The sequence below is a fragment of the Spea bombifrons genome, chromosome 6 (genome assembly GCF_027358695.1).
Source record: "Spea bombifrons isolate aSpeBom1 chromosome 6, aSpeBom1.2.pri, whole genome shotgun sequence".
Taxonomy (NCBI): domain Eukaryota; kingdom Metazoa; phylum Chordata; class Amphibia; order Anura; family Pelobatidae; genus Spea; species Spea bombifrons.
Genome location: NC_071092.1, coordinates 27,768,557 through 27,794,653, shown reverse-complemented (window position 1 = coordinate 27,794,653; position 26,097 = coordinate 27,768,557). Strand labels below are relative to the sequence as shown.

The 26,097-nt window shown below is 39.9% G+C and overlaps 1 protein-coding gene across 6 annotated transcripts; it reads right to left on the bottom strand.

The window, feature by feature from the left end:
* Positions 1-1,091: 1,091 nt before the first annotated feature.
* Positions 1,092-25,736, bottom strand: GPSM2 (G protein signaling modulator 2). Of its 6 annotated transcripts, XM_053469778.1 has the most exons (16): positions 25,630-25,736; positions 22,636-22,742; positions 18,177-18,480; positions 13,380-13,601; positions 11,873-12,008; positions 11,467-11,609; positions 10,799-10,922; positions 10,015-10,130; positions 9,137-9,292; positions 8,042-8,150; positions 7,330-7,459; positions 6,964-7,034; positions 6,154-6,336; positions 3,318-3,480; positions 2,569-2,786; positions 1,092-1,717 (listed from the first exon to the last, which is right to left on the bottom strand). In XM_053469778.1, exons 3-16 carry the CDS (start codon positions 18,236-18,238, stop codon positions 1,550-1,552), a joined length of 2,001 nt encoding a protein of 666 aa, XP_053325753.1. In that variant the 5' UTR covers positions 18,239-18,480; positions 22,636-22,742; positions 25,630-25,736; the 3' UTR covers positions 1,092-1,549. The 6 variants fall into 6 exon arrangements, with proteins under 6 accessions (XP_053325753.1, XP_053325758.1, XP_053325757.1 ...); XM_053469783.1 differs by lacking the exon at positions 18,177-18,480; XM_053469782.1 differs by lacking the exon at positions 22,636-22,742.
* Between the last annotated feature and the right edge of the window lie 361 nt (positions 25,737-26,097).

Sequence of the window (26,097 nt, the reverse complement as noted above, 5' to 3'; positions counted from 1 at the left end):
TGTCACTGGCTGCTATAAGTAAAATAATTCACTCAAACTTGCATATTAAAAATTGTGTTTTACCCTGAGGTTTATTCAACACACCTCACAAAGCTGGTAAAAAATAACCAAAGACAAAACACTGTTAGTGGTCAGAAAATCTTAAAAAAAATACTTTACATTATTGTAAAACAGGTTATATTAACAGACATGTTAGAACCACATAACACCAAATAGTACCTTTTCTCCAAACACTATGTACAATTCTAAAATTATTTTTTTTTTTTCGTAAAAGCAACACAAACAAAAAGCCCTTTTGGAGTAGTCCTGGCATCCATTAAAAATAACTAATAACGTACCTTCTTGGCCCCTTTAACCTGCAAAACCTGAATGCCTGCAGCAGTCCAAGTGTCAAGTAAAAATAAAAGCAGACAGAAAAAAACTATTTACAAAAGTAAGAAAAATCTGTAGTGCTTCAGATCAAATGGCTTAGAGTTATAAAAGAACTAAAAAGATTGAAATTCTGCTTTTCCAAAGTAAGGTTTAGCTGAGGAACAAAGATCGCCAACATTAACTACTGCAGCGTGGAGATTGCCTTAACAATAGATCTTTCTAAAGGACAAATAAATCATCTAATCTGTGTCTCTATAGGCCAGTGTCATCCAGGGAATTTAGTAAATGAATCCCAGGCTGTGCTCGTGGTCCCAAATAAATCTTATGAATGGATCCTAGTGGGTACACTACATGGTGGAATGCATATCCGAGGCACCGAAACCGGAAGCAATATGATCTATACACTATATCCTTAATATCTGTAAACCTTAGAGAAGATAATCTGTAATACTATGAAGACTTAGTCATTGGGTTGAATAAAATTATATCCATGCTTGGGATATGTCAATAAATCTAAGCCATATGTACAAACATACATACAAGTACATCAAAAGTTCTACTTACTGGACAACTTTTACTTAAAAACAGCAACTTTGTAGGTCGTTTGCCATATTATAATATGCAGTTTCAGATCCAGGGTGTTAAGGAAGCTGTTAGTCCGGAAATATTAGTGGTTCGATCTATAGCTCACTAGCAGTTGCCGAATTATTTACGCCTTATGATGGACTGAAGCCTGAGGGCTGGAGATCCACAACTTGTGGTTAAACAATTTGCTGAGGATATGGCTTACATACAGTTTATAAAGCATTGAGAATTGGGTGCAGATGCCCAAGTAGTAGTTTTTAGAATGGAAGAGTCAAGTTACAGTACTGTGGATGATTCCTGAATATACTATCTATAGAAAGGGACCTTATCAGCCATTAGATCCCTTACCCTGTAATATTATTACGCCACCAAATATCATTGCAGATGTTCCATGGTGGATGTCTTTGTCAATCTTTACAGCCCAGCTGCATTGTTGAGTTTATGGTTTGACATGAACAGCACTCCGCCTGGAGCACTGCCTGGTAAAATGAGGAATGGCTGTGCGAGGGTCCCCTATACCCAAGTGCTATTTGCACGTTGGGGTATCCCGGGTTTTTGTTTGGAGGAAGGGTTATAGCATAGCAGCTGTGCTTTAGCTCGAGTTTGGTCTCTTTAAGTGTGCAGAGAGGGCGACCCTCTGTTCGTCCATGCGTTTAGCTTGCGACCGCAGTATAAGGCTGAAGAAGTCCTCGTCTGGAACAGTGGGACCTTTCTGGGGGGGAGGAGGAGGGGCACAGCGCTGGTCATCCAAGCGGGAACCCTAAATAGAGGAAGATCAAAGTTAAAAAGAACAACAACAGACATACAAAAGCCAACCCCATTATTTGTAACGAGAACCCATTCTTTGATTAAATTGGTTGTCTGCATTTGATGAGAATGTTACACACCTCCAAAAAGTATGCAGCCAGGGATACTGGGAGGGATGGATGATTATTTTTACATAGAGCCGTCATACTCCGCAGAGCTGTACAATGTGGCTTACAGAAACGAGGTAAGGAGAGCCTGATCTACCATGCAGCAGTATAAAGAATCTACCTGTCACTGCAAAAAGCGTAGGATGGACTATGCAGTCCTGATCTGTTCAGACCCTGTGTACAGGGAGTCGGGGTGACTGCTGCCATGGTATAGAAATGACGCCGATTTCTAATGGGTATATTTAACATTTAAATGTGTAAGCGCCATTAACAGTAAAACTGACAGACCTACTTTAAATGCCTTGAAAGTGAAGCAAAATAAATGTGTGCTATCACAAAGAGCTCTATGTGCATCATGCTTAGAACACTGTGTGTAGCTATTTGCACCCCCCCAGCTCTTGCAACACAACATTTAGTATTGGTGCACTTGTTTGGGAGTGAATGGGATGTCACAGTGATGTACATCGCATTTACTCTGGAACCTACTAGCAGCATTGAGGTACAGTTCCTTAAAATGTTCTTGTTCCTACCAAATATTGTTTAAAGGTTGGGACTACCAAGATGGCAACTTGAGGGCATGCTGTGGGTCTGTCAGTGGCCTGATCGCCTAAACCAACGGCCAGTGTTAAATATATTCCAATGCGAGGCTTTCCTCACCCTACAAGCCTTTTCCAACAGAAGACAGGACGGTTCCTACCTGGCATTTTACCAGCATGTCGAAGAAGTCTTCATCTGGCTCCCTGTTTTCACTGGCCATTAAGTGCCCCAGTACAGAGTGGTTGTTCTGCTGGTCAATTCGCAGTCCAGGCAGGTTACTGAAGCTTGCCCTCTGATCATCGAGTCTGCGACTTTGGGAACTTGCAAGAAGATCAAGGAACTCGTCGGTGCGAGGGGAGACCGCAGATGTTGACAATGCTGAAGAGGGACGATATAAAGTGGTGATATATATCATTTGTTTTGGGTTTTTTACCAAACCAAGTAGCTTGCCCTAAAACTCTTGTTAATGTATCATCGACATAAGTTACTTCCATGATATATGTGATGGTTTGGAAACTTGGACCTGAAGATTCAAAACAATGTATGGAGGATGTGATTTTTGAGGATTCTTATTTTAAAAAAACTCTACTTTTATGAAATATATCCTGTTGCTTAAGGAAGCCACAGAACTATGATGTGGATTTCTTGTGATTTCTGAACTTTAAATAGTTATCACTCTGTGCTCATTTAAAGTTAACCCTTCAGTAGTACTTGTCTTATGTGAGATGTTCCTTTGTGTCAATCAGAAATAGGCAATTGGTTATGAATGAGAAATGATGTGAATGAATTCAAGGCCGTTTACTCTTGAGCTATAAACATGCTTTCCGGTCTTGCACAATGGCTGAACTGATTGAAATAGTATTAACGAGCGCTGCAGACTTTGGGTGTTCATCCTTTGTGTCAACCTACATTTTCTCATGGTTTTAGGAGGGGTTGAAGGCGAGGCCGTGGGAATGTTCAGGTGGTTCTTCTCCTGTAAGCTGCACCTCTGATCGTCCATCCGGTTGCTCTGAAAGCGGCTCAGGAGATCAAAGAAGCCTTCGTCACCAATACTGTCCTGGACTGCAGTTTTCTGAAAGAAAACAATATGAAATTGCAATGAAATCAACTTAAAAAATGATATACTACTTGTATGTAGGAACCACTTCAGATGAACTTTTTTTTTCTTAATTTACTGAAAAAAGGACAAGCCTATGCCAAACAGTACAATTTTTTTTTTTTTGAAATGTAAAGCGTTAGGTAGCTTTTGTATAAGGTGTACGTAGCTGCAATATATTTAATATTTACTAAAACAGAGAACCTTACAACAACATCTTGAAGGATGTTTCATTAAATGATTTGTAAGAACCGTTACAGGCATTAAAGCACCGGTCAATGAGACGGATATTCTTGCCTAGCCCTATTAACCTCATTTATTGGATTTCTAACGAATTCTGAGACCCTGTTAACATAATTCAGATGCTTTCTAAACAGTTACAGCTAATTTTAGGTAACATTTCATCAGTATTAGAAAAAAGATTGCCGGGGAAGCCGTTTGGCACCTTAAATGCAATCCACGGCTTTTAGCATCACCTAATTCATTTATTAACCCCTTCCTGACAAGGCCTGTACATGTATGGGCTCACAATGCATTGTTTCTAATGGGTTTAAGGACAACGCATTGTCCTTAAGGGGTTAAAATCCGTAGCGTGTGCTTTCCGTTTGTCTTGGTAATAATTAATTGGGTTTTGTTTTTTTTTAAAGTTTAACAAAGGAAGCCAATATCTGTGGCAAAAGGTGGCAAAACTACAGTGTCAATCCTTAGTGTCAATCAGTGCTAACGCTCTTGCTCTTCTGAGTCTCATCAACAAGTGCTGATCAAACAAATTTGCAGCCACTCGCTATACACGAGGTGGGTTCCGTACGGCCGTGTACAGAACGGTTACAGACACTTTGAAAAGGTATCCCGTATTAGGATTGCATAATCAGTCTTGGTTCTTGCCCTACAATGAGATTCCTATTGTTGACTTTTTTTCCCCCCAGTACATTGTTAAAGCATTAATCAGCTACCCTTACATTTTTTATTCTAATTTTATTTTTATTAGCAAATGCGCTTACTTGAGAAGACTTTAAACGTACTGTTCAACTTTTGTTTATTTAAAAAAAAAGAAATGTTTCAATGAAACTACTTTGGGCAATTATATACTTGCTTTATATTTAGAAATAAACAGACATAGGAGATATAATAAATGGAAATATGTACATATCGTACTGGCTTTGGTAGACTACATGGCAAACCACAATGTTATTTCCTATAGGGAAGTTTCCATTCAGGTGTAAATACAGTGTTGTATAAAGTTATGTAGCATTGAAGAAAAATGTGTTGTTTCATATTGTTATCATAAACTTTGTATTTTTGCACATATGGAAGCAATTTAGGAAAAGGGGACTTAAAATCTGTACATAAAGCTAAGATCCATTTGTCAAAAAATTATAACAATGATTATTTTGAAAGGGAAGATGACAATTATTTTAAATGTAGTTTTTTGTGCCAATTATGCCTTTACTAAAGATTAATCACAGTCTCTAATGTAACAATTAATAGGACAAGAAGAAAAACCATACCAGATGCTCTATTACTAATAACTTTTTCAGTGTTATTCTGCATTTTCCTTAAATATAAGGATGATGGGGACAGTGTTAAAGTAGCGAGTGTCTGGCAGCTACATTTTTTGCAATGGTGTATCTACATCTAAAATTGTCTGCCTGGTCACATTATTATGAATCCACAGAGATCAGAACAACCACATTTCTGTAAAGCGCTGTATTTTGAGAAGGGCTTGTAGTTAAAACCAAGTATACGACGCTCCCTTATTTTTGGGGGCCGAAATAAAAAAAAATATATTACATAAAGTTATTGTACTGGCTGCCTGGGCATGATATGAGTGCGATTGATGTTGGCTGCTAGCAATTGCAGTTCTATCATGCTCAGGCAGCCAGTACATGCACATCACTTTCAGCCTCCCTGTTCCCTCTACACACTGATCCATGCTAACACACACACACACACACCTTACCTGAACTGCAGATCTGCTGCCGCTCACCAACTTCCGTGGGGGCCGCTATTTCCCCTCTGCCTTGCTTGAGCAGGAACTGAGCGGAGTCATGTGGATGCGATGTGCATTCACGTGACTCCACTGGGTTCCTGTGCAGCCGCGGCGGATCAAGGTAAGCAGGTCCCCTTTTTATAATAATAATAGAAAAAATCTACCACCACTGTATAAGACGCACCCAATTTTTAGACCCCAATTTTTTCTAAAAAAAGGTGTGTCTTATACATGGGGAAATACGGTAAGTCATGAAAGCCACATATATAAAAAAAAATATTAACTTTAACTAAACTTAAAGCCTCTGTCATGTGTTTGACTACTGGCCACATGAATCAGAAATATTTCCTGCATGTACTACTAATTTACTACTGGAGTCATTATGGTACCGGGTTAAATGTATATCGCCTAGAGTATTTAACAGTGATTGGGTCAGGTGCTATGATCATAAGAAATATGATACGTTTAATATATATTAGTCCTGGTGGAAATAAAAATTATAAAATTGTTGCCTTGTGCTCTTGTGTCCTCTGCTGCATTTTGTTTCATCAAGTCACGCCTCTGGTTTAAATGATCTGTCATATAAAAATGTACGCAGCCTTCCATGCGCGAGTACGTGCTGCTCTGTTCAATGGCAATAAAGCATCAGTAAAACTTACACGCTGGGAGTTTGTCATCTTTCTGCCAGCATCCGAAGAATTACTCGCGTCCTGTAACACTTTACTGGATGTGCTATTCTTCAGCTTCTTGCCCTTCAGTCTATTCACGAACATAAGCTTAGCAGATGGCTTTGAGAGAAGTGCTTTCTGTTTTGTGAGAATCTCGCTGTTCCAGTTCTGTACCTAAAAAAAGAAATAAATATGTATATAAATAAGGGAATATGACCAAATGTAAAAATACAAAGCAGAGTGCATATCCCTATACTGTTTCTGCGACCCTTTGCCTATACTATAGCGTTCTTATGAACACACCATATAATGCCCATGTACTTTGAACGCTGTAATATGAAGTGGCTTGATGTTCAGAATGGATCTTATTGAATCGATCTTCGGTGGTAGAAGGACTATCTACCGGAGAAGCGGTATAAGGACAATGGGGCTTACGTATCTACAAAGTTGCTTCATCATCTTAGAAACCTATACAGTGTCCCTGCTGACCCCATACTTTTGTAACTTTGCATGAAAATCTATTTTGCATATATTGCCCCGGTGTCTACTCCCTATCCTACAAAATAGCAAGAATAGCTGTAACGTCTGTAACACAATGAGATATTTATATCCCAGACATGTAATAGATTCAAGCCAATACTAACAGATGAAAAGCAGTCCAGCACCGCCTGCTCCTCTTAGAGTTTAACAGATTATTTAAAAAATCTCAGAAAAAGCTATAAAACGGCATGTCTACAATTACACAAAAATTGTCTTGGATGCTTAACATAATGGAAGATTTATTTAGACAGGTCCAATCACCTTCTCTGGAGTTAACTTTACAAGTTCCAGGTTCTCCATGCTGTGACGCCTGCTTATTCTGGGCCGGGCTCCTTTTAAATAAATACAAACAAAAATAAATGCAAGTACAGAAGTTTTCAGACATAGATATTGCACATATTGTGTTGATGTTCCATTAAAATAATGCATGTACTCTTAAGAAGGCCAGGCATGTAACCCAAAGAGGTATAAATAGAGTAAGCTAGGGGCAAACAGCGGGACGTACAAGAAATAGCATCGTTAAATATAATCCCTGTATGCCAAAGCAGTACCAAACTACAAATGTAAAACAGAAGGGCTTAGCGCTTAAGGAGTAAATAAAGATGGGGTAATGGATATGCCGCTTACCATGCACACTGGCGTCCGTGTCCTGGATTTCTGAGAGCACGGATGTATTGGTGCTGTAGCTGAGTCCCAGTACCATCTGCAGGTCTGAGAGGTTCAATTGCGCTGTAAGTTCACCGTTACGATCTCCCAACTGGAAAATGAAAAAGTGCCCAGAAAAGCTCAGTATCATCCCATATAACGGCTATTTTCCCACATACACATAGAAGTATACAGCCCCAACTCGTTGGTTTGCAGCCAGCTAAGCTTTCTTCCCAATTACCAAAAGCTCATATGGAGAATACAAGTTAGGCACAGTACATATTACTTTGGATCTATCTGAAACACGTTACAATATATCGCTTAAAAATAACACCGCACTGATAATGCCATAAAATGGGTTAGCGGGCTGTGGCTTGGCACAAGTTGAGTTAGGCTCTAGGCCTAGGCATCTGGGTTGGGCTCTTGTTAAGATGGCTTGGCTCCTTCGCTCCTCAACCAGCTCTGTCCTCAGATATAGAAAACATATTGTATGCCATGCAGTAACAGCAAGTTACAAAGCACATGAACCTTGCCAAGTAAGTTTGTCAGACAAACCAGGCTCTCTGACCCATCACGACGGACTGGATGCATTGCATTATTGGTTACTTCAGAAAGAACTACTCTCAGTTTATAAAATAACACCATCGGCAGAGTGCCACCTTGTCATGTTTACAAATACAAACACACACATTACCTCTCTTGAAATGTCTAGGTGTTTCTCCGCAAAGTGGACAGCTTGGTCGTGGTTTCCTAGGGCAGTGTATGCATTTCCCAAACTCCAGCAGGCCCGGCCTTCTCCAACTCTGTAATAAAAGCATGTCTAATTACCAAATTTGCTGTAATTCATAGCAGTACAAGAACTTCTACAGATTTAACTATGGCATCTATGTAATTAATCCAGTACACTAATCTTGCAAGGTCAACATAACGGCGCAGCAACCTCGTCGCTGCTGTGGCAGAGTATAACTCATCAAAAAACGACAGGACCGGACAAAATACAGTTCCACGGCCTCGTGTTTCTGAAATCTATAACTTTGCAGGGTTGATTCGGGCACTGGTAAATCATTCTCCTTTGTCAAATATCATGGCTGCAGCCCAGTAAGGTGGGATTAACCACACAATATGTCCCTGTTTTTAGTCTCAGAGCCTACAGAGACAGTGTTGGGTTTTTCAGCTGAACTTAGCCATCCATCATCTTCTCTGCAAACATCAAGTGAATCCCTGAACCCTTTAAACCTAAAAGGTACAGACTTTTTTTTATTCAGCATTTCGTGAAATTCTTGTGATGTTCCAGTAAGAATCACCAGCTGGAAGTGCCAGATTCTCCTCTATAACTAATGCATTAAGATGACTGAGAATACGCAAAGTTATGCATTTAAATAGACGAGGGAGACATTAATATGACTTTTTTTTTTTTTTAATTACAAGTCCTGAATAATACGGTATGCATAGCCATCTCTAGTACATTTCATATGGGTATACCAGTCGTGGGGATTGGCTGTTTATGTTAATAGGGGGTCTGTGTGAAATTCCTTACAAGGTTGCTAGAACTTGGAGCTACAAGTAAATCAACCTAAAGTCCACAGATATAACGAAGGGAGGACCTCCTGCAGACAAATCTGATGGTCTATATCTGGGCAACAGAGGCACCCAAGGACCTGTGCCAATGCCACCTCTAGGTAACAGGTGCAAGAACACCATATACACGCTATTCTGAAATTCTTGGCAAAGAATCGGGCTAGAAGACTTTAAAAACAAAAGTATGAAAGAACTCGATTTGAGCACTCACCGGTCATTGAGTTCCTGAGCAATGACAAGATGCTTCAGATGATAATCAATCGCCTTTTCATAGTCCTGAAGAAGAGTGTACGTATTTCCTAAGCTGTAGCAGCTCTGTGCCTCTACAGCCCTATCCTTCAGCTGCCGTGCCAGCTGCAGTGTCCTCCTACAGGAACGCAATGCAGATCCATTAGATCATCTTGGTTCAAAAGGGCAGCACTTACCAAATTATATAGTTATAAAACAATGCATATACTGCTCAAAACTGCTATTAACCTAAACGTCATCATTTACGCCGATTAAAGCCCTTTAGCTGAACAGGCATGCAAAACATTGCAATACCTCCTTGCATATCTTGAGGCAAGGAAGAAGCAGGTATGATTTAGCATTTTTTGTTTATTTCAGAGACAACGTTACATCTGAGAAGAAGGCAACAAGCACAACAACTATTACATAACTGGAGCATCAAGCATTCAAGCTTGTAGCGTCATTGATTACAGATCTTGGCATCTCTTAGCGACCAGCAAAGAGTTCATGCCAAGACAGTATTATTAGGTACAACATGTTCGTAGTATAAAGCAGTATGATTTGGTATCTTGTGAAATTTAGAATTATCCTGGATTAACGTTTCCCTATTTATAGTTAGAAAGTTTCAATAATGCCCAATAATGCTATTACAGGGGTAGATTTTGTGTATATAGCAGAGTTATCCCTGCACAGATACCGACGGGCAGCTGCTTGGTAAAGTCTAGGGCAGGGCCCGCATTACTAAATGTATAGGTTTGTCTTAATCTGTCAATTCTAGTTCCGTCATAATATCATATATACAATAAAATGCATCATCATATGAATCATGGTGGAAGTAGCTGGAAGAGGTTAGCATCTTACTTGTAATATTCTGCTGCCATTTCAAATTCGCCGAGGAAGATAAACGCATTTCCCAGGTTACTGTAAGCTCTTCTTTCTGCCGACCGGTCACCGAATTCTCGCGCAATTAAGAGACGCTATAAACAAAGTAAAGAGACCAGGCTGAAAAGGGACAGTTTCAGAAAAAGCAAGATATTGTAGAAGCTTAACCCTAAATGTCCAGCGAAGGGACAGACACGCATGCCATGGTGAAGATTAAATCATGTGTTAAAATATGGAAATCCCCTTAATAACTAGAATCCATGTGCTAAATGTTATTTTTTGTTATTATTTGTTTATTCAATATGGTTTTATCATGTATATGTATATGTATTTGATATTGTTACTAAAATGATTTATTTTATACACATGCATGTGTGCTACCATTCTGGGACATGACATTAACAGGGTTGGAGTCAAGGAACCCGAGACAAGTAATGCTAGGATCTAAGCAAAGAGAAGGAAACACCAAAGATGAGATCGTTCCCCGTCCATACTGAAAAATCAGGAGATTGCATGCCAATAATTCATGTAATTGTGTATATTTGGATATATATTAATTTTTAAACTAACGGGTAAGGAAATTCCCTATCCTGAAATTATATTCCCTCTTCTCACTCCACCTTCTCATCAACAGTCAGCAACTTTACAACAGAGGAGCAATGACTTCATGCTTAGGAATAATCATGCAGATCTTGAAAACTTAAGAATGCTGCTCCACATGGAGTTTGAATCATTTCTAAAATGTAAAATTAAGTTGATGTACCTGCTCGTGGGACATGACTGCCTTGCGGAAGTTTCCAAGTAAATAATGTGTATTTCCCAGGTTTCCATACGCACGTCCTTGGGCTGCTCGGTCTCCCAAATCTGTTACGATTAATAGGTTTGCTCTGCAAACAAAACACGCAATGAGCGTTATCATCAATGCAGAGCCAGATTTGCTATTAGATGGACAAGCCATGTGCCACATTTTAGTTTTCCATGTGCGGCAAAGAGAATGGGTAGATGGTAACACACGCTCCTCATCAATGCCCTGCGCATTTCAACCAGTCTCCATCCCAATTCTGCCCAGTTACCCTCTTGCCTATAGCTCATGTCATGCCTATACCCCTCCATCAAAACCATTAAATAAATAAGAGATTATATATATATATATATATATATATATATATATATATATATATATATATATACATACATACATACATACATACACACAGTACACAGCATAACACAGATGTGTAAAATGTGTTCAAATAGCATAAATTGCCACAAAGTTAGTTTTTAGAAACTTTGTCAAAGTCCTTCCTCATGGAGAGAAAGGAAATGTAACCTTGGGTGTTTAAGTAAGGAAACTGCTCCCCCCCCCCCGACATAACATTCTAGCTGGTGTGCTGTCATTCGCAAGACTCCGATCAGTTTAGTTCAACGTACTCATAGTAATCCACAGCTCGTTGTAGAGATGCTTTGACCTCCTCCGGGAACTCGCCGGGGTCTCGTGTCCCTGTGCAGGCCAGGCTCTTGCCCTTTGAATGGTAGACATTTCCCAGATTGTACAGTGCTCTTGCCTCCCCAACCTAGACAGATGTGAGAATAAATGATTAAAATATTTGTAATCAGGAATATGCTTTCCAAATTGATGGAGGAAACAAGCCTCTTAGGAGATAAAACCACTGATTGTCTTTGTCTCGTGCTATAAACTAAAATGAAAATAAAAAAGCTAAGTCACATTATATGCTCACATCAATTAATGTTCCTCTTCACAATAGTTATCCCTACCAAGGGAAGACATTTCTTTTACTGGCACGATGGTGAATAAAACTAAATGCACAGCACATACCTTATCATACAGCTCCCGGGAAATTTCTAAGTGCCGCTCGCAACAAAGAACTGCTTCGTCAAAATTACCCAAGACCTTCAGCGTATTTCCAAGGTTACCGCTGGCTTTGGCTTCCCCTAGTCTGTCTCCAATAGTCCTGTGCGAGAAATATCTATCAGTATGACAGGAACATCAAACATGCAACACCACCAAGGTTTTTAAACATCATTCATTGACTGTTGTCCGCCATCTTTACATGCAAACACAGCTGACTCGGTAGTTTCCACAGATACCATGTCTAAAGTACTGATACTTGGAAGATCGGCCATCAGCGAATGCTGGTATTTTGCAACCCTACCTTAAAAAGACACAGTCCAGCCATCATGTGCACATTAATATTATAGCGGAGATTTCAAAATTGTTTTCAATAGGAATGCTTTCCTGTTTCAAACAGCCAGGGTGAGAATGTCGGAAAACAGAGGAGATGGGGGGCTACAGCTTCTCGCTAAGTGCTTCGTTTTTCCTTTTTGGTTTTTAAAGAATGCATTCGTCTTTAGTCCGGGACAGTTAAGTATCCCTTTAACAATGACTATTATGATTTGGGTGTGTGGATCCCCAAAAAGGGCTAAAGAAGAGTGTAAGAAATTATTTTATACTTTTATTCTGTTCTACACATTTTAGGCCTGAATGCAATTTGAGTGTTAGGAACATATGTTATCAATTACGTGACGTAGCTTAGAGGGTCTTCTGCAGAATGCCAGTGTATCATATGACTGCTCCCATAGGATTTGTTAAATTCATATACTGCCCATATATAGGGTACACATTGTTACTATAACGGAGGGTAAAGGGGTATAAATATGCATGGTTAGAAGGAATACTGAGCCTACAGTACCTACAACCACCATCTGTTTCATCAACCAGCACAGTATGTATATTACTTTGTTACTAAATAAACCTGCTTAAGAAGACTTTGAAGCTGTGGTCTTGATTGCTGTTTGATCACTGGAAAAGTTTAGATATTCAAGACAAAGAATAATCTAACAATGACTTTATTGGTAGCTGTAGTGACACAACCGAGCATGCACTGAAGCTTTGTGTGTATATTGACTACCGTAGTAAAAAAAAAAAAACATTTGTTACGGTCGCTTGAAAGTCAGGCATTGACTTTTTGGATTTTAAAAAAACTCTACAGATACTGTAAAACTTTAGTAGACAATGATTAAGTATTATTTATTTCTGGTTACTTTTGTTTCTAAAATAATTCTTTAAAATAAATCTGCTTAACTGTATCAGCCAGCGTGATATGCAGAAGCCAGAATAATCGTGGGTGGTTTTTGCCTTTAGGATGAATTACAGAAACTCCATACCCAATGATAGTGAAGGAAATCAGAATTAGGCGGCCATCTTTTTTTCTAAGATTTATTTGGTTTTTAAAAAACAAAAAAAAAACATTGCTTTTACGGCCGAGAATGTACCCCGTGTCTGTGTAGCAGGAGCCAATGATTGGTCTTTGGCCCGAGGTTACCTTGCTAGTGTCAGGTCATGGTGGTGGTATTCCAGAGCTTTATTGTACTCGTGAAGGTAGAAGTAGGCATTGCCCAGCTGGCTGTAAATGGCGCTCAGGGTTTTCAGATCTTCTGTTCCCACCTGCACAGCGGCCTCGAAGAAGGACACTCCTGCGCGGCAATCTCCAGCCTTGCATAGACGCTCACCTTCCAGAGCCAGCTCTAGACATGATGCCTCCATTCTTAAAATACAGAATTGTTTTTAATTAGATTGTTTGAAATCGGAAACACATGTTTTATGACGACAATGGAATCGGATGCATCTGTATTTCCACAATAAAATAGGTTGGATTGCATGAAAATATCGCTGCCGTTGTTAGAGACGCTGTAATTCAGCAATTCTCTGGCAACATGAATGATTCACGAAGTCTGAATTCCGAAACCGCAGGGAAGGTCTCAATTCATGAATTAATAAACAGAGAGAAGAGCAACCAACCAAGAATGTGGAAAGTGGAACAGAGCATCAGAAACGGCACAAAACAACATTAATATGCAGAGAAGGTATATTAGATTGACTTAAAGAATAATCTCTAGTACCAAACTTTAACATCTGCACCATACAATGTGTTCAGTCCATTTATTAGAATATGATGTCAGTCTGTAAATTACCCAGTCACTATATGGTCATGTGCTTGTCACACTTATTTTAGGTGACATTTAATATATCGCTATAGTTATTAACCTGATGTTCACCTACCTTGCCGATGATGGCAAGAGGTGTGATAAATACAAACCCGTCAGCAGATCTATGACATGAATGTCACCTTCATTATAATTATAGGCCCAATGCTACTTAATGTATGAGCAAAGCCATAACCCACAACATTTATCATCCATAATGAGCCATTTGATTTGAGTTCCATGACCATTGAAATTATAGTCCAGCAATGAATGAATAAGACTATGCAATTAAGATAGCTTTACGAAACTCATTAAATAATACGGCTTTACTGTTATGCTTGCCTGTGTGAGGGTTTCACCTGTTAGTCTACATAAAATGTATGGGTGACCTATAGATGTTTTGTCGTATCATTTTCATTGTATTAAAACAAAGAAAGCATCCATTACTAGTATTAAAGAGACCGGAAACATGAAGATACTCCCTCCAATACCCCATACACTAAAATACAATAAGTTGTCCAACACAGAAGAAAGAAACAGACCATGTTAACTACCTTGGAGATTTTCCACAACCCAAGCAGAAAGTCATGATGGACATTCTCAGCGCGGGAACCCAGCATGCACTTTAGAGGGATAAATAACACTATAACAGAAGATCCCCAGTGAATGATCCATTCCAATTCTAACCGTGATCTTAGCGAAGGATCCTGGATGCAATCAAACGACAATCACACCTTCCATTGTGTTTTGGAGGTAATGTAGATGGAAAAGGGACTGCATTAGGAAATATGCTTTGCCGTCGGGAACTAGGTTAAGATTAAAAACACAACATGGGTAATCTCGGCTAATCTCCTGCCAGGCTGTCCGCCCTGGCCACCGCATGTTAACTGACACAGCCAATTAGTGTCACCATTTCAGTGGTTTGTCTTCTTAACCTGTGAGACACCTACTCGCAGTGCCGTCTTGTTAACACATATTTCGATATCCCTGTAATGTGTTTGAGAACATACCCCATGATACACCAAAAACGTTTCTAGGCACCCACAACAGATTCGTAATGAAAAGATGACTCTCCTCGGCAGATACTGCTTCATTTACTTACAATGAATGGACAGGATTTTTGTTCATCTTCGATGTGATGTATAAATGAGAACACACTTATACTAGTTGTTCGTGGGTGTTGCATACGATGGCTTGTTTTAATTCACAATTCTGTAGCATGATCTGTGTATGGGTTTAAGACTCTGCCGGCAATGTGTTTATAAGGAACCGTTTGCCGGGTCATGTTTACAATCCAGCTGGTATGCAGGTGGCTTTGTCTCTGGGTCGTGTTTCGTTACAGGCTTACATGACTGTAATAACATACTAACTATACACTACCAGAAGCGTGTTCATTGGTTTCTAGCACAGTATGGTGTACATGGCTATCACAAAGGTTCCATGTTACCACAATGCTACCTGGTGCACACTAAGTATGAAGTACAGAGTAGACAATTCAGGACAAGTAACCTATATAGACATTGTGGACACACCCAACAACATCTTATAATACAACGTGAGAATAAATGTCAGAACGGTCATTAAAAAACAAGCAAGTACAGTCATGGTTTACATCTATAAATCTAATTCCATCCACCTAGAGTACCTAGAATGCAAAACATATCCATCCTTCATTTTTGGGGTCAAATGTCTCATTTCTGGTGTCTAGTATGGGAGTGAAGGTGATGATCCCTGCTCCTAACAAAACGGATCTATCTTCCTCAGGGTGAAAGAGGATATGTTTCATCTGCTGCACAAATCTCATCGATCCCACTATAAAGCTACCGAGCCTCGAACGCCTGCTACCAACGCACCCTGCCATCTCCTAGATTTGTTCTCATGCTTGAAGAGCAACTTGCTGAGCTGCATAAAACAGTTTTATGGGTTCTAATTCATGCGCCTTTACTTAAATACACTCTGGCCCAGCCAGTGGAGAAGAAGTGTCATTCACACGTACAAAACTTTCCAATCGTTCCAACATCACAGATAGGGGTGGAAATTTCCACTAATTTGCGACCAGAATTTTTTTTTTAAACTTGGAACAATATTTTAAGGCGTTTAAGGATCCGACAAATGTATTCAAACATGAGTCATAGTATTCTGGAATATCTATAAAAAGTTTGAGGGGGGAAAAAAGTTAAAGGGGGAAACATCGTAGTATTCTGCATCTTTTAAATCTGTTTTTAATTTACTTCACTAGCCGACCTAGGGTTCCTCGGTACAAAAAGATGGAGAAAAGCCAATGAGGAAGAATAAACATGGAATCCTGAGAACAGAAGAAGTTCTTGCCCCATATATCTTCCGTGCTCAAATGGACCTGAAGTCAGGTTAACCCCAATGCAGTAGAATAGGTTAGTTGTATAGGAATGTTCTTGTGATTGAATTGCCATTTATGTTCTTTCATATTAAAACCCTTTCTGCTTGATGTCACATTAGAGGGCATAACTAACTTGCACGCCTTTGGCACAGAACAGTCCTGGCAGAGTTCAGTCCTGAACCCTGGGAGAATACACTGGGAGTGCTTCAATGCATTCCTCTGTATGAGTGTGGGGGAAAATAGTTGTTTTTATACTTTAATGTGGAACTCCTATGGAAAAACTATCCTCGAGCATTAAATATAGTGCTGTATGCAGTAATGTAGGCTACCTTTAACAAATACCCATTGTGGAGCGCTACAGAATATGATGGCGCTATATAAAACAATAGTAATCATAAAACTATGACTTCCTTTAACTGCAGACCCGGCTGCCATTCTTGTCAGTCATGGGATATCTTGGGTGTCTTTCCTCATCAGACACCACGCTGAGCTGATTCTTTAAAGCAATGCTAATGAAGTCCGAACCTCCATAGACTTTTATTGGTCAAAGTGTCCAATGGGTTATCGACGCGTCATTTGTTCACCACAGGCAGTAGAATAAGAGTTTTTGGGTTAAGAAAATAGAGATAGAACACGTACTAAAGGCTACTATGCAGCCCCTAATATTGTCGATAATTATACTTTAATCTGATCCCAGTAATAAAAAAAAAAGGTAGGGCTTTTGCTTTAGATAACCAACTAAGGTAACTTTACTATCTTTACTATTTATAAAACAAAAATGATCATGTCATTCATAAGATGAAGCGTCACAAAAAGTAGACATCAAAAATGAGCCAATGATTGTGATGAGCGGGGGTCCGTGTATTTTAGCACGGGTGCAACGTGTCACCCACCTTATGGTGGCACCATTTGCTACTGAAGCATACAGAGAGAATTATGGTTCTCTGGAAACTCCAAAGCAAATGTGATTTCGACAAGGGTTCAAATGTACTCAAATTTCCCATCACAATTACTACATTGAGGGGGATGTTCTCCCATCGACAACAATCCTCCGCTGCTACAGTTTTTTCCACTGACTGGATATTTCGGTAAAAACGGGTGTATAAAAGCTCATACATTAATGAAGACACACAATGCAAATCCAGGAAGAGGAACCAAAGGAAAGTGGGATAAATAATGTAGTAGCCGGCCATATGTTTTCCGATCAAAATACCAAGTAGCGGGTTCTTTTTAAATTATAAATCATTACAATGGTGATAAAAAATATATACCGAAACATTATGTGATGAATGATGTATGTGATGCATTGTGGACTTTTAGTAACTACGTTTTTAAAGGCTGTCAGAGCCAATCAGCATCAATTAGCAAATTAGCAACAGAGGGGTGGAATAATCAACTGATCCCGAGAAAAGGAATTGAGACCGATATACCACGGGAAAGGTATCTGAATTTCCTATTCTCAGGATTTAATACTTACACATTATTTTAATCTAAAAGCACTAATGTATTGGGTTAGTTACCCAACAGAACTGAATGTGTAGGATTTGGGAAAGCGGTTAACAAACGCAATCAACATTTAATTAGACCTATTTTACAATGTTCACTTTCCAGATATTTTCAGCAAAAATCAACAGTTTTATACAAAACTAAGAAAAAAAAACAAGCATCATTAAATCCGTCCCACTTAAGGTACTCAAGGACCCGCATCTAATAAATGTTCTAACAACCTAGAGGAGCTGGTGGGAGAAAACATTGAAAAAGAACACAACAATATTCTTACCTGTAACGCACATGAAGACTAGGGTCCTCACGCATGCTTAATAAAATTTCAGTCCCCTCCATCGGGATGCATTCTCAGAACCATTAAAAGGTAGGTGAAAAATTCTTACAAACTCTATAAAGGACCACAGGTGTCCTCCGGGATGGAGGGATTCCAAGAGAAAGAAGACAAAAACGAGTCACTGCTTTCTAGAGCTGGTATTATTATTATTCCTTCATTTAAATCTTCATTTATCTAGACGTGAGATGCCACGCATACAGGCTCCTGGCTCTTGAAAGCATGCTGGCTCCATTCGGTTGCCGTTCTGCAGAGGGAACACAAGAGGCTTTGCATGAAGTATCACTTTTGTTCTTCCGTCAGCAGCCCAAAGCAGCCCTCGGTGTGGAAAAAGCAAAGTGATCCATGCTGACAGAGCAGTCTATGACTTACGGAGACACGCGTTGTATTGTAGCTATGGTGACTACGGGAAGCAGGATTCTGGGAAACGAAAAGAGGGATTCGTCTGCTGTGAAGGCAACAAGCGGGCCGTGAAGGCAACAAGCGGGCCGTTGCACGGAAGCTCTAAAGAATCACTTTAGCCTTTGAATTTCGCAATCAATAATGATGTCATTCTGTGCAAAAGCAAAAGATCCGCATCATGCAAGCATTCCAAAGCAAGCAGATTTCATTGCAATTAAGCAACAGATTTAGAAAATACATAAAATATTTTGTATGACCATTACATTTCCGACTTTGGAAAAAGTGGGGTGTTATTTATTAAAACTCGCTTTCTCTATGTTTGCTTGTTGGCTTACAGTGAGCAGAATTGTCTTTAATGCTGCTTTTTGCCAAGAGACAGCTACCATCAGAATAGATTGCAATAGAAATGTGTTTCAGTGACTAGGCTATTGAACCCACTTTCTACACTCTACTGGATTTATTAGGGACCGCGTGCAAGATGATGGTACGGAGGGCTAACATACTAAACTGAAGGCACTTTGGTCTCCCGGACATTAGATTTACAAGCAGTTTGATATCACCACAGACTGCTACTTATATATAAATGGTTTGACTAATTAAAAGCTATTTCACAGTCGTACATTTATTATTAGTCACCTACTACCATCTGTCGCATCGACTCACTGATTCTCCAGGGAGCTTACTGCTAAAATGCATTTTAAAGTCATTTGACAAAAAGTCAAAAGTGGAAATTCTGAAAACAAGTTAAATCATTACCTAGAAGAAAGCGCTAGAGTTCCCAACTTCTTAGGCAAACCATGTTTTGGTGATTTCCCTCTGAAGGTATTTGGTTGGTAACACGGGATGGCACATTCCACCAGTAGCGTGCCCTGGGCACGGGACCACATAAACTACATGGTAAGGCCAGACCTGGCTTCAATACCATAGCAGACCAATGATCCAGGCCACTGCTGATCTAGGCCAAGCACGCGACCATGTCCAAAACTCAATGCCATATATGCCTTTGCTTCAAACCTTCCTACGTCAACACTTCAGCTTCTAATATTCCTGACAGCCAAGGATTTCAAAGCTTGGTAAGCTGACATCCATGAACTGATCACTTAAGTAAGCCTCTATGGATAGGTGATTATGACTACTAATACTATTGTCCATGGTGTCCGTCAAGAATGAAGCAAGTGACTATAATAGAATGTGAGGAGATCTCGTCAAAGAAATGCTAAGTAGAGATTTAGCCTGGTACCAAATCTTTATTTCATATGCACTGCAAAGTCTAAAACTTATTGTGGGCTATTTGAAAAGAGAAATTGTGGTGGGGATTTTAATCACCAGACCAACCAACGGGACAGAGTGCTGCCCAACCAGCCTTAAAAATTAAAATATATGAATGATTTAAGTTTTTTTTAAATGGAATGAGTATTACAGTACTAGGTTCTTAAAATGGCCAATAAAATATGATGCATATGATCCTGTGGTTTTTTCTTTGAATTTGCCCACTTTCTTCTGTACAGATGACCTGGGCTAACAATGCACTACGATTTCAACTCTTTCTTGGCGTCACCATATCCTGATAAGGTAGCTCTGTTTACTATCTTCTGCTCCAAACAATGAAAAAGCCTAGATCCTGCAATAGAGTATTTCTTTGCCAAGAGGTTTTATTGTCACTTTAAACACACCATGTCCGTGCTATCATTCCAACAGTGTTTACATAGAATTTATCTCTAAAATACTTCCTTTTCTTTAGTTGGCCTTTCTCCTTCCCTTTTATAATCATCCAGAACTAACTTCCTCCAAAGCATCCACAATGTGTAAGTCACCAAGACTGTAATTTGATAATATATCCTCAGATACACAGTGTAGATCATCTTATGTATCCCTTACTCAGGTTACTATAATATGTTTGGACTGATCAGGTAACCAACTGATCAAACTAACCTATGTAACTAGTCTACTAAATACACTTAACTGGTGAAAACACCGCACCGCAGCACCCCCTCCACCGTCCACATTTCCTGCTAGTCTTGGCTGCTTGAAGCAGCCAATCGCTTGCAAAACAAGCGTTCCCATTGACTGAGTAAGCGCACATACGCACTACTGCTCAGGAGGTATACTCCGCGGAATGTACCTCCTGTAATGCAAATACCAAAAGAAAAGGCGGCAAACGTATAGAGAGGATTCTGATGAGTCCATCTACGCACTTGAAAGGCAACACTCTGTTTCATATGATTGGGGTGTTCCTTTAATCAGAGGCACATATTTTTTATATGTGCCTCTGATTAAAGGGGCACATATAAATAAACGGTGGGCTCATTGGAATAATGGCATAATGTATAAAAAGAAATTCTGGTGCAAAGCTGTGTGATCTCAAAACCTACAGCAACCAACAGAATGCCCATGCCAATTCGATCACTCTCGTGCTCACACTACAGCCTGTAGTGTGATCAAGCAAAAGTGACACATAAGTAGTAAAATAGTTCAAGATGCTCAACATGATTTTTATTTTTTATGGAGCAGCTTTCATCCCTTCCTTTACTTTAACTCAAACTTATCAATCAAATCAATTGCCCATACAATATTAATCTATTGCTATACTTTAAGCTTACATTGTAGCTCATGTATTAATAAGCGCAGAGGAGGAGCAGCGATAGCCGCCTTGCACTTTTCCCATGTTTCCAATGATGCTGCATTTTTTTTTATTGGTTTTGGGGGATTTTAACACAAAAGGAGTTCAATTTTTGCATCTAATCTATTTTAGTCCGGTCCTTTGTAAAACCAGACGATGGAATTAGTGTGTGTGTCCCGCTGCCAACAGAAGCAGAAAAACCTGTTTCTGAATCAATTGTGATTGTGTAATAAGTCGCTTTCTTCAAGTTATGTCTTAAACACCCAAGCCTTTTCTTTGCGAGATTTATAAATAGTTTAAAACATAAAAGTATGAGGAAATGTAGCTCAGAGAACAACAGAAAACCTCAAGCCTAGAACATCTCTTTGGTTGCGGCGTCTCTTTTTTTCTTTGCTGAACACTAAATACTGGCTATATGATACATAGCTATATGATCACCCTATATCAATACAGAAAGGGTAACTGACTTTAAATGGGATATACATAGGATAGTACTGAATATAACACAACATTAAGGGGCTTGAGATTTGGCAGCAGGCAAAATGCTACCGAAAGCCGGGACCATTCATTGGTATACACGCGCATGCTCGGAAGAACTCCCATTCTAGCAAATTGGGGCTGAGCTTCTATTGAAATGGATTACTGTAGCATCAGCCAATTACATGCGGGCTGTCTGAACGCCGATGCTTTGCTAGCTAGCAATGCATGTACCTTCTGGGATGCCTTAGGCCCGATCTAGCTGCCTCCTCTGCACTTAAACTTAAAAGGCATTCCGCATAGAAGCCCATGGAGCAAAATAGATTGCAACAAGCATCACAAAATAGCAAATAGAATTTTATACATTTCTCTCTCTCCATTTTTTGTTGAATATTGTTATTATCCCCCCCCCAAAATAGCAAACAAGCAAAATCAACAGGGTAGAATTAAGAAGCGCCAACACCGACCATGTACAAAAGCCGTGCAAAGCCAAAGCAACTAGATGTGATTGATTATAGTTGCAAAATCCCGGGTCGCAATTATTGTGATATCTGTCCACAATCAAATCAGAATAGCAATTACGTACATTTCGTGCTATTTTGCGTGGACTTCCTTTTTTCGTTAGCAGATAAAACCCCTATCTCTGGGAAGGGGGTGGTTTCTAAAGCTTCGATTTCAAAGTGTCAAAATCAGAAGGGTAGGTACATGAAAAGAAAGGATGGATCTGCGTACTTAATATTTACATTATAACGCATTTTAGGGATGGCAGGAATGCTGGAAGCATGGCAGATGGTGATGAAAATTTGAAAGAAGTTTTATGGAAAGCTAGACTTTTATTGACATTTCCCAGGCTTTGCGCTATATACGCATTCATGGGGGAAAAAAATTATAATAGCTACTTACTTCTAAGCAGCACACATCCACATCACATCAAAACACTGCAAGGAAGGACCTTTTGAGACGCGTCGAGGTCCTTGTTTCCGAAGTATGATTTTTCCTCTTCTCTAAATCTAAAACGGATACATTTCAGGGGAAAAAAAACATAGCATTAATATTTTGCAATACTCCAGCATGTCCTTCTAACTTGGGTTACACATATAAAAAAAGCGTATCTGAAAAATGCTAGTTGTCGGATTGTAGCCAAAATATATTTGAAGGTTTTTTTTTTTTATCATGAAAAATGTTACATCATTGCTAGTTTTTGTCATCTGGCTCAAAGAGAGGGGCTGATGCGGCAGAAACGTAAAGAGTTTTTGTAAAAGTTTCTGTAGTTATCAGTCGGAGGGAGGATGCTGGATCTGCCGAGGTTTGGAGAACACAATTGGTGTTTGGTCTAAGAGGGCTGATTTCACTAATAAAAGATTCAATCCAGCGGAAGGAACACAAATGTCCTTTCACTTTTACGCTACTGTATATGAAGCCTACAGGTCAGCCAATAAAAAACGAGGTCTGAGGAACCCCGAAAAAGATGCCACCAGCCGGCATGTTGAGTCCTGCATGTCTTCTCCAATATATACAGGGATTGGCTCTATTGTCCCATGACAACTGGAGATTGGCGTTAGTATTTATGGATAAAGGAAGTCATTGAACACAATGGTCTAGACGTTATGTTGACATAACTATGGTCAATTGTGATGACAGATCAAACAATAATGAGCCTGATATTACCATCGGCATCTAGAACACAGAGAACATTCAATTACAACTGTATGAACTACTGGGTTAAACATGAAGCCCGGTGGTGAAAAGTGATGTAAACTTATGGACATTCCATAGGTTGCTATGGTGACTGCCCTACTTTTGACACTTTGGACCAGAATTATCAGAATCCACAGTTTTTCTGTATTCTGTTAATAATCAAATTACAGCTAACTTTAAAAAAAAAAAATTGGCTAGTTTTTAGTTAAAAAAGTGTGTATTCATAGCATCAACTTGATGAAGTCATCTACTGATGTCAACATATTTACCGGCAGCTTTTGAACTTTTTAATCATTTTGTTTCCGGGCATCTGGCATTCTCTGTGATAGAGGTAATGTCATCTTCAAGCACAACATGTAACGATATACAGAAGATTATGAAAGCTGACTAATCAACAATTTAACTTAATAGAGAAAAAAATATTAGATATATTACTATATTTAGTGTAAATGTAAAGAAATGTAATTTTCCGTCCTGAAAGTCAGTATATAATGTGCGTGTGTGCATTAAATATTAAAGAGAGGGTTTATTGTCAGAAAAATTTAACAAAAATGATCTTTTGTTTCAGAAACCCCTGGTGTTAAAGGGGTTAAACAAACACACATTATAACGCATTTTAGGAGCTCCCAAAAAATAGTTACACCGGTTAGGAGATGCGTATTAAAAATGTGCACCCTCCAACTAGCTCTATATATAATCCATAACATGCTGTCTCATTTCCCTTTAACTTCCTAATAGATGGCAAAGGGAAGCGGAGCAGCCTCCCAGCAGAAGTGGTAGAGGCTGACACAATGATGGGCATACGACCAAGGACTTAAATTTGAGGATTTTAGAACAGGGATAATGGGCAGACTAGTTGAGCTGAATGGTCCTTATCCGTTGTTATATTATTATTATTTATTATTTTATAGAGCAGCGCTGTATATTCTATGTAAGCTCCCGAGAACAGTGCCGTGTCCTGCGCAGGCGTGTTATATGTGTCACAGACACGCAAAATTTCATATTGTTAACTCTGTATTGTCCCTCAGCATAGCGGCACTTTGGTATTTATGCGGGATCTCTGAATTAAATGTAATAAGAATACGAATGGGGGATCAGAGAGAGTAAAAATCTACCCTCTAGCTGGACAGCTCCTCTCTGAATCTCGCATAATAGGGGTTGTCCACAAGGGCCATTTAAATGCAGACACACAAACTCTTCATGCTGCAGGCCAGCTTTTTACACTTTGACTGCGCCGGTAAGAATTGTTCATTAAACCTTTTCAATACCCAAGCAGATCTCTTCCATCATGCAGATCTACAGGCTTCCAGAGCACCATTTAAGTCGCACGGCCTCAAGGGATGTCTCCCATGCTCAGAAAAGAGTATTTAGTCCAAATGAATAACTTGTATTGGGCCATCATAGAAAATGACATAACGTTACATGAGCTTTTGGAACCTCAGAGGTCTCTTTTTCAGATGGAATGCACAGACAGACTGACATTACATTATCTGTTCACATACAGGTAGTATGACGAAGATGATCACCTCTGTACAGACACCTGTTTTAAAATGTATACAATAGAGCGGGGGAAAGGGTGCTAAAGCAGCAATGTCTAAGAAGTCGGGAACCGCGGAGATCTAGTTAGTCTTTGTTTTTATTTACACATAATATTATGTGTAACGGTTACATTCCGCCACAAAAGTATTTCAAACCAGCCCTTTACATCTAAGATCAAAGTGCTTCAAAATAAATAAGAGCATTACATCTCAGGACGGGTTTGGTTAAGAAGTTTCCATGCAGTGTTCAGAAATCCAACACTGCCTGCCTGCAGATCAATACACAGGACCGAATGCTGGTATGCCCACCGGGCCTTAAAGAGTTAATCCCCCGTGACACCATTAACTACCTTTGCGCACCCCTTCAGCACTGGCGGAATTATTAACCCGTGTCAGCCCGTGATTTCTGTTTCACCTGCAGAGTTTCGGTGTCGGTATAACGCTGATCGTGTAGGAAGTTCTCATTACTCGTGTGTCATTGTTTTGCGCATCACGAAAGGCACCGGCACTGAGGGGGTTACACGGCCTCCCGAGCCCACCCACTCCAAGTGACAAAGTAGGGTAAGAGTCCAGAGAGTTAACCCCTGCCCAGCCAGGAGCGCAGCAACCTTTGAGAGGCGAAGCCGAAGACGTAAGAAAGTACAAGTAAACAAATACTCACTCCCTAACGTCACGCCGGCCCGCCGCCTCTTCTGTCCGGTGGCCCCGGTACCCTCGGCAAGCACCGTACTGTACTCCGCTCTGGTTCTATCCCGAAGGCCACACCCACCCGCTAATCCGCGCCCACCCGTCCTGCCCATTTCAAACTCTAACCGCCACCTCACCCTCTGCACAGTCAAAATAGAACGAAGGGGAAGGCGCGACATTTGGAATGGCCAATGGGGAGAGCGCGAGCTGGGGACGCGACGCTGTCATTGGCGGGGACGGGTTCTCGGCTGAGAGTTGTGTTTGTGGAGTAGGCCTGGCCCTAGGTGTTAACGTGTAAAGCGTTAGCGCGTCTCACCGTGAGGGGACGCTGGGCCTTGTAGAAAGGGAATGGTTCTGAGGCGAAGTTCATAACGTGGGGTAACCGGTAGAATGTTCGGCCGCGTTCTTCTGCACGCAGCTTTGTATTGGAATTGCTCGTTAT

Excerpts from the sequence above, each read along its gene's own strand:
- GPSM2 (XM_053469778.1), bottom strand. The coding sequence starts at position 18,238 with ATGGAGGGGACTGAAATTTTATTAAGCATGCGTGAGGACCCTAGTCTT. Across the intron at positions 12,009-13,379 it reads CATGACCTGACACTAGCAAG|GACTATTGGAGACAGACTAG; the intron begins GTAACCTCGGGC and ends TTTCTCGCACAG. Across the intron at positions 6,337-6,963 it reads TAAAGTTAACTCCAGAGAAG|GTACAGAACTGGAACAGCGA; the intron begins GTGATTGGACCT and ends TTCTTTTTTTAG.